Source organism: Diabrotica undecimpunctata, chromosome 5 (genome assembly GCF_040954645.1).
Source record: "Diabrotica undecimpunctata isolate CICGRU chromosome 5, icDiaUnde3, whole genome shotgun sequence".
Lineage (NCBI taxonomy): Eukaryota > Metazoa > Arthropoda > Insecta > Coleoptera > Chrysomelidae > Diabrotica > Diabrotica undecimpunctata.
Genome location: NC_092807.1, coordinates 13,540,843 through 13,552,869, shown reverse-complemented (window position 1 = coordinate 13,552,869; position 12,027 = coordinate 13,540,843). Strand labels below are relative to the sequence as shown.

Genomic DNA, 12,027 nt, shown 5'->3' with positions numbered 1-12,027 from the left:
AGGCATATGACACGGTCCCCCAGAAAATAACTATGGAACACAATGGAGGAAATCGGAATAACTCAGAGGTTAATAGAAGCCGTAAAAAAATCTTTACAACAAGAACAAGGTAAGAGTTAAAACCGGCAATAAATACTCCAACGAATTTAAGACCACAAAAGGCTTATTGCAGGGTTGCTCTACATCTTTGACACTGTTCAAGATATTCCTCAAACAAATATTAAAACCATGGAAAAGGAAATGTGAAGGGATGGGAATACCAATCCGGGACAACTTCTTGTACACATTATGCTTTGCAGATGACCAAGTGGTAACGGCTCAAGATGAAGAAGATCTGTTAGAAAAGAAATACACAAAAAATGGACTGGAAATAAATCTAGAAAGGACCGAATATTTAACAACAGAGCAAGAACCAGTGAGAAACTTGGAAATGGACGATAATAGGGAAATTAACGGCACTGACAAATTCAAATATTTAGGATGTAAAAAAAATAAAAGCCGACAGCATCAGGCAGGTATATAAATTACTATTCAAACCATACCACCCGTGAAAAATATAATACCGTACTAGGTATGAAAAACAGGATAATGTCCATTGTTGATGAAAACTTTTTACAAAAAAATCTGGACATAATATACAAAATTTTTCGTAACAACGGATATCCTAAACAAATTTTAAAAAAACTGATTTACAGCACTAATTTCTATGACGGTCCCGTCCATGATTCTAACAACAAATCAATCAAATATAAAAAACTTCCCTTTATTAATGGTCTAACTCATTCTGTCATATCCATATTAAAAAATGTTCCTAATATTAGTATAGCTAAATATAATACCATGAACAGCAAACAACTATTTTCAAAAATCAAAGACCCAGTACCAACCTTATATAAAAGTAATGTCGTTTATGAAATACCGTGTTTAGGATGTCAAAATAGCTATATTGGTCAAACATCACAATGGCTAAAACAACGCATCACACAACATAAAAGTGATTGCCGCTTGAGAAAAAATACTTGCGCAGTGGTTGAGCACTATGAAAACACTGGTCATATGCTAGACTATAAAAAAGCTCACATTTTGGCACAAACTGATAACTACAAAAGTAGATTATTTCTTGAGATGTATTACATTAACAAAAATAAAAACACTTTAAATTATAAAACGGACACTGGACAGTTAAGTAACATATATTGTAACATATTGAACAAAATTTATAAATATTCAAAATAGCCAACATTCATCTTAATAACAACTAACCTTAATAATTCATCAAAGAAATATTATTCTTCTTACTTTTCTTTTATTGTTATTTTTATTTTTACATTTGAAATAATTTTAATTTTTTATCGTATAGCTGTAACGAACGTGCTTACGACAATTTAATCTTGACATTCAATATTACAAATACTTCAATGTCATTTTTTATTTGCGAAATCTTTTAAATTCTGTAAGTGTTTTAAAATGTATTTGTACGCCATTTTTTGTAATGTTCAAATTGTTTTAGTTTACTCCTGAAGAAGCTGTTAAATAAATGGCGAAATATTGAGTAATTAAGAAAAAAGAAAGATTTTTATTACAGACCACTTTACCCGATAATTTGAACGTATCCATCGCTCTTCTAATTCCTTCATTCCATGAGCGTCGAGGTCTATCTCTTTTTCTTCTTCCAGGGGGCTTCCATCTGTAAAGTTTTTGAGGCCAACGTTCGTCAGGCATTCTCAATAGGTGTCCAAATCATTTTAAACCTCTTCTTTCTATTCTGTCAATGACCGTTTCTGTAGCATTCATGTTATTTCTTATAGATTCGTTGGTCTTCCTTTCCAGCCTTTATGTTCTAGCACTTCTCTCAAATAATCCATTTCAACTGCCAACAATATTCTCTTCAAGTCTGCATTAATTGTCCATACTTCAGAGCCATAATAAAGAACTGATTCAACCATGGTTTGCCCTATTCTTTTTTGTTCCTTTTGGAAATGTTGCGATCCCACCATAAGAACTTCAGACATTCTACAATTTTACGTCCCTGATTAATTCGGTGTTTAATTTCGGTTTCTCCAAAGCCGTTCTTATCAATGAGTGCACCTAAATATTTAAATTTTTCCACTTGTTTGATTTCCACGTCCTCGTCTATCAACACTTCAAACCTTGCATCTGAATTGATAACTAAATGTTCTGTTTTCATGATGCTGACTTGTAACCCCCATTTTACATATTCTCTGTATAGACGCTTTATCATAAATTCTAGATCATAAGAATTTTGAGCTAGGACGACTTGGTCATACGCAAAGTTATAGTTAACAAATTATAGTTAACTTACCAAAAATTTAGATTATAAATTATATCCGCAGTAAGAATGTTACAAATCAGTCTGGAATCGGTCGATTACTGACTTTTATGTCGCGGCGCTGTTGATGATCATTTGTGCAGTTTTTGATGTGTCATATTATTCTTAACTTGGGCGAAAATTGAATTTGTTACAACGTTACACTTATTCTTTCATATTTGTTGTCAGTAATTTCACAGACATTTTGAAGTACACACGGAACAATAATATTTTTTAAAATGTAATAACACAAAAATGAAATATAACACATTTATCGAATAATCCTTCAAAGAGCAGCATGTGACTCGCACGCCGCAGTTTGGGCACCCTGCAGTGCATATTACACAACATTGAGACAATAAAAATCAATACATATCTTGAAAACAAAACATTTTCACAATATTACTAGTAAAAAACTTAGTTTGAATGATACTATGCTTCGTACTGTACATACGCCAAATGAAATAAAATTCAACGGCCAAGCGGCCCATTTACCAATTTTCAAATAAGATCAGCGAAATTATTCGCATAAGGGTAAGTCTTTCCCCCGTTTACTTTTATTATTATTATGATGAGTATACGGGTATGATTTTTACCCTTTCTGCCTTTTTTATCGACGCGAAACGTTTGATCCAATCTGACTATGTAATCGCGTTTAATGATCCGGTTTTTATTACTCGATTTCATGATAGAAACATTTAACTTTTTTAAATAACGGTAGAGAAAACTAATTTATTAGCTAATTTGTGGTGTGTAAATAATAGATTAGTTTATTACTTTTATGGGGTATAAAGTTAGATCGCGTTGATATTTACATAAATTAGAAACTGTTATGCTTTAATAAAAAAATTGTTTTTAGTTTAAACTTATATTGTAGTAGAAGTATAATCGTAAATATGATCATTATTATTATTCTCCAGGTATTACAATCATTAAAACTTAACGCTTTGGTACTCAGCACGTATTTATGGACTACAAAGCAGCCTACGACTTGTAACGATTATTTTGCCTACCACATAGGGTATTACTATGGGGGGGTTGAAAATTGGGGATAGAAACGGCCACTCAGGGTTTATTTGAGAGCTGGGTCGTGGATAAGTGAATGACAAGGGGACTGGATTGGGGTAACTACAAAAAGTAAAGCAAAAAAGGGTATTTACATAAATCTCCTGGATTAACACAAACACAAGAAGGTTGTCAAAGCTATTTAAAATGGACGCCGCTTTGAAGAATCTTCCTGCTGGATGAAAGAAAAAGGTTCTTCCTTCCTAAAAACTCAAAAAAGGGGTTAGGAACTTTTTTTAAAAGAAATAGTCAATACTAAATCTTAAAACTGAAAACAAATAATATGACAGCAAGCTAGGCCACACCCTAACACATAATTTTAATTAATACAATTTCTTAAACTGTTTGAAAGCAATTATTAATGAAAATGTTTCTTTTTCTTTTAAAAATCAACACAAAAGAGTTACCTGGATTTCACTAAAATTTCTTTACTGAGGTTGGAACTGGACTTCACTGGAGATTTACTGCCAAGCAAAAAACTGTAGCTATAGTCTGGAACGACGACCAGGGACAAACAAAATTGGGGCTAGAAGTTGGCACTGGACACAAACGTCGAAAATCTGCTTCTTTAAAAAACTGAAACCATGTGGGTATTTTTCAAATTTGTTGGAAACGCCACAAATCTCTTAGATACAAATCTCTTAGGTGAGAGACGACATACAACAAAAACAGTGATTACTCGTTCAAAATTGACACATTACATTGAGTATAATTCACTTTTTTAAACAATTTGCCGGTTTACCCAAACTACACACGCAGCCGTATGCTCTCAGTGACCAATCTTTTAAACCTCATTTTAACTTCACAAAAAACTGCTACTATACTACACATTTTTCCATGAAAAAAGGCGAAAAACACAAAACATTACGGATTTGAAGGAAAATTCGGACTCCAATAAAACTAAACACGCCTTTAACAGCGGCCGGCCTTATCGAGAATGATGTCATTATCTTTCCCGCAAAACCTTCTCAGCGATCTAACTGGATGTTTATTTCAGGCGCAATATCGAGCGGCTTAACGATCAAAGAATACCGATATACCCATCTGTGATATATAAACAAACTTTAAAACGTGTGTATTATTAACTCGTCGACGCAAAAAAGGATTGAAAATATTCTTCGGTGTTTTAATACATATACGAGGGGATTTCAATATATACCAAAGAATTTAAAAATGCCACAGACTCTGTGAATACAAGAGAAATGTCCAAAGCGATGAAAGAGCTAGGAATACCAAATCAGTTAGTAAATTTAACAAAACTAACTCTTGAAAAAGTTTAATGTAGAGTACGAATTCAGGGGGAAATGTCTGAACCTTTTTAAACAAATAACGTGCTGCACCAGGGAGATCCTCTCTTCTGTATACTGTTAAAAAATCTGGCTCTGGAAAAAGTAATACATATGTCACAAATCACAACCATTTGTTCAATATATAATAAATCAGTTAAAATTCTTGCCTATGCTGATGATATCAATATTGTTGGTAGAACGGAAAACGCTGTACGAGAGGCATATGTAGCATTGAAAGAATCAGCTACAAAAATGGGTTTAATAATAAACACCAACAAAACGAAGTATATGAAAATAAGCACGCAACCACAAATCCTACGCCCACTTGTTATAGAAAACGACGTCATCGAAGCAGTGAACGAATTTGTATACCTGGGAGCACTCCTTAACACTAAAAATAGTACTACCGCAGAGATAAACCGCAGAATTTGCATGGCCAACAGATGCTATTTTGGGCTCAATCTTCCCCTTAAATCCACAATTATATCGAGAAATACAAAAATAAAACTCTACAAAACAATAATACGCCCAGTCCTAACATATGGTTCAGAGACCTGGACTCTAACAAAAAGTAATGAAAATAACGTTAGGATTTTGCGAAAGAAAAGTACTAAGGCGAATCTATGGAGTAGTGAATGACAATGTGTGATAAGACGTCTTAGGTGGGTAAAGCATGTAATGCGAATAGAAATAAATGACCCAGTTAGAAAAACGTTCCGTGATAGACCCATTGGTCAAATAAGAAGAGAAAGACCCAGAACAAGGTTCCTTGATAACATCGATAAAGACATGAGAAATATGCGAATACGGGCTTGGCGGAGGAAGGCGATGGATAGAGAACTGTAGAGAAAGTCTTGAGGAGGCTAGGACCCACGTAGGGTTATAAGGCAAGAGTGATGATGAAATCTTAACGCTGCCATAAAAATAGAAAAATAAAAATAAATGCCATAATAATATATACATTGCACAGATATTTACAAAATAGTTCAGTTTTCTTTTCTTCTTCTGGCAATGTTCCGCTTCTGCACCGCTTACTTTTGTGGGACCGCATCCTCTTAGGGTAGATACCTGGTTTTCTGTGTTTCTGGACTCCTGGACGTTTTTTTCTGTAGGTATGTTTTCTGCAAAAATACCAGTGTTACTTCTTCTTTTTCTACGGCACTGCAGCCCAAATTGAGCCTTGGCCTCCTTTAGTTTTTGCCTCCACTCTTGCTTGTCTGTGGCTGATCTTCTCCATACACGGACTCCTAAAAGGGCTTGTGTGTCGCTGTTTCCCTCACAAGTCCTAGTATTCTTCTTAGTACTCTCCTTTCGAATGTGTCGAGTTTGCTTTTGGATGTTTCTTTCATTACCCATGCTTCACTACCATAATGCCTATTGGTCGAATTAAAGTTTTGTAGATTCTCATCTTTGCATTTCGGTGGACATTTTTAGACCGAACTGTATGGGAGAGGCCAAAATAAGCTGTGTTTGCCTGGGTTATTCTCTTCCGTATTTCTCCACCTTCTGATCCGTCGGCATATATTTCTACTCATCGCTGTTTCAATGTCATCTTCATGTATAATGTTTTGTGGGACTATATTTCTTTTCGTCTGTGCCATTATTTTTGTTTTTTTCTGTGTTAATTTCCAGACCTAGCCTTTTTGTTTGCGTTTTTAACTCTGCGTATGTTTCCTGTGCTCCTGTTGATGTTCTACTCACAATATTAATACCATCGGCATAAGCGGCCAGTTGAACTGTTCGGTTGGTCAGTAGGTTTCCTCGTCCAGTTTGCATTTGCCTAACTGCATACTCCAGTGCCAGTTAGACAAAGTTGGGGCCATCCCATCTCCCTTCTTTAGTCCCTGTGAAATTTTGAAAAAGTCTATCCGGTGGTTTTATGTTCGTATACATGCCTGAGTTTCATCCATTGTGGCTTTAATGAGTCTAATTAGCTTGTGTGGTATTGTCAATTCTGCCAATATATTGTAGAGTTTGTTCTTTTTGACTGAGTCGTATGCCTGTTTGATGTTTACAATGTCATGTTCCCATCATTTACTCAATATCTGTTTGACTGTAAATATTTGATCCAGTATAGATCTTCCGCGACGGAACCCCGTCTGATACTCTCCAATAATATTTTCTGCTAGTGATTGGAGCCGCTGGTTTATAATACACGTGAAGACTTTATATGCTGTACATAGTAGAGAAATTCCACGGTAGTTTTTGCACTAGAGTTTGTCTCCTTTTTTATAGATCGTGAATACTATACTTTTCTTCCAGTCGTCGGGTATTTTCTCTTCTTGTCATATGTCTTTGATGAGCGCGTGGATGTGACTTGCTAGGTGGTCGCCACCTACCTTATAAAATTCTGCTGGTATTTCGTCAACCCCTGGGGCTTCATTGTTTTTCTGGGCCTTAATAGCTTCGAGAACTTCCTCTATGGTTGGAGCTTCTACTCCATTCTCTTCTACGTAGTTTGTACTCATTTCATCTTCCATTTCTACTTGTGTAGCAAGTAGGGTCTGAAAATAATGCCTCCAGGTTTCTGGGACTTTGTTGGTCACTGAATATTTACCCACTTTCATCTTTACATATACTTGTTTGAGGTTTATACCAACTTTTTAACTTTTAGGTATTCTAAGCCCTCTAATTTCATTGTTTTTGAAATTTTCTTCCATTTTTTCTATTTGTCCATTTTCAAGGTTCTTTTTTTATTTCTACATATCTTATCTGCTTTCCATTTTGCGACTTCAAATGATGTTCTTCTTTCCCGTGTTTTTCTTGTTATATACATTTTGTGTGTTTTCCTCTATTGCTTGTCTCTACATGTCATCGAATCATATTTCTCTTCTCGCCTTTTTCTTGTTTCCCAGGGTGCACGCTGCCGCTGTCAGTACAGCTGATTTGATATTATTCCATTTGCCCTCTATGGAGTGCAGTTTTAGCGTCCTTAGCTCATTTGCGACTTCTTTTTCGAATTTCTCTTTACATTCCTGAATCTTCAGTTTTTTCCAGGTCCACTTTGTTTGTTCTTTTTTGTCTTTCGTTTCTTTCTTTGTTAACTCTGCATCTAAATTTGGTTTGGAGTAAAATATGGTCTGATCCACAGCATGCTCCTCGTCGTGTTCTCACATCTGAGATACTACTGGCTCCCCTTTTGTCTATCAGCACATGGTCGATTTGATTGGTTGTGGTTCCATCTGGTGAATGTAATTTTGTGTATGACTTTATGTGGGAAGCATGTGGAACTTATAACCATGTTTTTACTGGTGACAAAATTGATTAAAAACTCCCCCTTCTCATTTGTTTCATTGTGCAGTGATTGTGCACCCATTATAACCTTGATGTCATTTTTGGGCGCATTGTCATATACTATCTCCAGCAGTTGCTAGAAGCTTTCCTTTGTATGTTGTTCTTGTTCTTCTGTTGGGCAGTGAATGTTTACCATTGTTAGGTTGATGAAGTGGGTGAAAATTCCTAACTTGCATATCCTTTCACTGACGGCCTGGAAGTCTATGACTTAAAATCATTATCCACCACAAACTCAACTCCACATTCTTTGCTTCCTTGTTCCTTCCCACTATATAGAATTGTGTGCGTTTTAGTGTCCCTGACACCTTTCCCCAGCCATCTTGTCTCCTGAAGAGCAGTAATCATGAGCTTATATCTTTTTAGTTCTTGTAGAAGGGCGGTTTGAGCTCCTGGTTTATTTAGTGTCCTCATATTACAGTTTCCAAATATATAGTCTATGTTTCGGCGGAGTTACCAGTTTTACTAGTTAAATCTAAATGGATAAATCCAAATGCATAGACCAGATGAGGCTCGTCCGTGATTACTTCAAATATCAATCTTATATTTAAAGTTCACTCACAAATCACTATTTTCAGTGTTTTGTTTTGTTGCAGCAACTTGACGATTGTGAGGAAATTCTTCCTTCGGATCCTCTCTGCACAGCATTGATGCAGCTCTTAGCGACTGTACTGCAGAACACGCCCAAGGAAACCCCTCAAGTTAGAGTTCACGATATAGTCAGGTAAGTGAGACATTTTGAATATACGTATATTGTAGGTAATTATATTGGAACATAAACATAAACAAATAAATTAAGAACAAAATCTATTTACACTTTTGAAAACAACGAAGGGAAAAACAACTTGTCAAAAAGTTACACAAATAGTATTTTGTTAAAAATAATTTCATTTTAGTAAAATTTTAATTTATTTTCTAATTAAACCTTGCAACACTAAACCTTGCACCATAATTTAACAGTCCGCCTGGAATTGTTTACAGTTTTCCGTTTTTTTTCCTGTCTAATTTTTTAGTTTATTTGTTTAAAATAAAACTGAATCGTCGCCGGATAAAACACCTTCCAGTAACGGTTTTGGTCAGTAGTTCCGAGCAAAACATAAAAATCGACACGAATCATTTCAATCTAGGATATTTCCACCGTATGCGACGGTTCCGTCCTTTTCTTTTCAAAGGACCAGAAAGTGAAAAGGGGATCCCCCCAAGTAATCTGCTAATGGACGGACGGCAGTGACGCCGAGCGTCGAGGAAAAGGACGCTCTTGCCGACGACGTTGCGATACGCGTTATGAATTCGATTAGCGGTCCAAGTCTACGGTAGAGGTGTATTGTAATGGATTCGAATCTGAATCATTTAAATGAAATAAAAGGTATGGTGCAAGACTATTTAGGTACATAGACTATCTGTCTGTTTCTTAATTTTTTTTGTCTTACTTTCAAGATCTCTTCATGTTATCTATATAATACCTTAACGATTAAGTTAACGATTATCGATCCGTCAGTGTACTTAGTTGTGTTCCAAAAATATTTGAATCTCTTGTTTGTGATTATGTGGGCGCAGAGTTAAAAGGCTGATTAATATACCAAAAATTTGGATTTCTTTCTCGCTGCTTTACTGAGCTCTACTTATTGACTTTTACCGATTTTTTTTTTAATTCTTGGATAAACTTTGTCAAGTTAATGCTGTGTATAGATTTTATAAAGACATTTGATCACGTAAGCCATGTAATCTTAATTATAAAGTTGCAAGGTCTGGGAATTCAGAAAATTATTAGAGTGGTTATCTTCTGATCTTACAGAAAGAAAAAAAATAGTGTGTTTTCAATATTTTCCATCCAAGGAAATTAAAGTACCAACTGGAGTACCACAAGGTCCACGTCTATGTCTTCTTTTTTTATTATATATGAATACATGTGATTATATTCATTGTCCCCTGTTTTGTCTTTGCTCGTTATGTTAGCCGATTATTTAAAATTATATACGAAAATAAAATATTTCTATGTTTACCCTAAATCTGCAAGCTGATTTAGATGATCTCAACAACTGGTATAAATATATGGGTCTTTTTAATCTTATAAATGAACTCGTTATATATTTATACTTGGGCAAGATTTAATTAATAAACTGTGCTCGATATCTGCCTTTTCATTTGATCAAAGTTCATTTATTCGAACATTCAACCTTATATCAATATATTTATACGGCTCAGAGGACCATGTTATCGAGTTAAGTAGATATAGAAACAATATCATAAAGATCGCATCTACATACATAATGATCTGACATAAAAAAAAAGAAATACCGAAAGAAATAGTGAAAATAGCGCAGGAAGAAAAAAGTAAAGGAAAACAGACAAAAATAGCCTACAAGAAGTTGTTCGTGAATGGAAAAGAATGTATTCTTAAGACGAAAAACATAGATAGTAGAGATCTACAAATTATATCGAATCTGTATCAAAATCAGAAAGCAAGAATAAGAGTCGAAGGAGAACTGACAGAGGAAGTAAGTATACTTAGAGGAGTTCGACAAGGGTGCATACTTTCACCACTCTTATTCAACGTCTACAGTGAAGTGATATTTCAAGAAGCTTTATTGGATATTGTGGAAGGTATTTGGGTCAACGGAAATAGCATTAATAATATTAGATATGCGGACGATACGGTCATATTTGTAAGTGACATGGAAGATCTACAGTATACAATGCATGTGAAAGGTACACTGCAAATGAATCTCAAGAAAACGAAATTAATGATATTCTCAAAAAAACCACAAAATGTAGATAACCTGATCATCAATAATACAACGATCGAAAGAGTAACAACATATAAATATTTAGGAACGTGGCTAACCGAAGATGGAGATCAAACAAAAGAAATCAGATCCAGAATAGAAATGGCAAGAAACACGTTCATAAAATTGAAGAACTTGGACAATAAAACAGGCTGAAATCAAAAAATTATTTGAGATGTGGTGCTACAGGAGAATCCACAGAATATCGTGGACCGAAAAAGAAACTAATATAGAGGTGTTACATAGAATGACGACAGAATGTGAAGTCATAAAAACTGTTAAAATTAGAAAGATTCAATATCTGGATCATATAATGAGGGGCGAGAAGTACGTATTACTTAGATTAATTATGCAAGGGAAGATACAAGGGAAGAGAAACGCAAACCAGGACGACGCAAAATATCCTGGCTAAGAAATTTGAGAGAGTGGTTCGGTTGCAGCTCATTAGAATTATTCAGAAACGCGGCCAATAAAATTAAAATAGCGATGATGATTTCCAACCTCAAATAGGAGAAGGAACCTGAAGAAGAAGGAAAAGAATGGATATGGGATGAAGAAAAACAATAACTAAAAGAAAATACCAATGAAAAATTGCCAAAAAACTAGTAGAAGAAAAACAACCGGGGAGATATGATTCCGAAACGGCAAGGCAAATAAATACGACCATGGAAAACGGAAAAATAAACACAAAAGAAAGGCAACAATCCAAGGACATAATACAAATTGGAACTTGGAATGTGAGAGGTACTTATGAGCAGGAAGCTTTAAGAAACAGACCAAATTATGGAAAAATATACAATAGATATCCTTGCCCTGCAAGAAACGAAACAACTGGGAAATGAAATAATAAAAATAGGAAAGAGCACACTGTTCAAGAGTGGGGGGACCAAGAGATATTTTCTAGTGGGATTCATGGTGTCGGAGAAAGTAAACAAAGCAGTTGTAGATTTTCAACAAATCTCAGACAGAATATGATAGTTAAGAGTAGGAGGAAAGTATAGGAAGATAAGTATTATTAATGTACATGTACTGAAGATAAAGATTTAGAAACCAACACAGAGTTCTACGAAAAGCTAAGCACCCTCATAGGGAATATACAGAAATGCGATATAAAGATAATTATTGGTGACATGAAAGCGAAAGTAGGAAAAGAGGAAATATATAGAAGAATAACAGGAGGATGAAATTTACATAAGGAATCAAATGAAAACGGGAAAAAGTTAATAGAATTTGCTACAAAGAACAAGACAAGACAAGACATTCATAA

General features: G+C 34.9%; 1 protein-coding gene across 1 annotated transcript in view; it reads left to right on the top strand.

The window, feature by feature from the left end:
- Positions 1-12,027, top strand: part of ssp3 (SCAPER domain-containing protein short spindle 3) — a 220,357-nt gene that overhangs the window by 21,159 nt on the left and 187,171 nt on the right. The window contains exon 15 of the mRNA XM_072531509.1: positions 8,571-8,698. Coding sequence (XP_072387610.1) covers positions 8,571-8,698 — 128 coding nt within the window. The remainder of the gene's footprint in view (positions 1-8,570; positions 8,699-12,027) is intronic.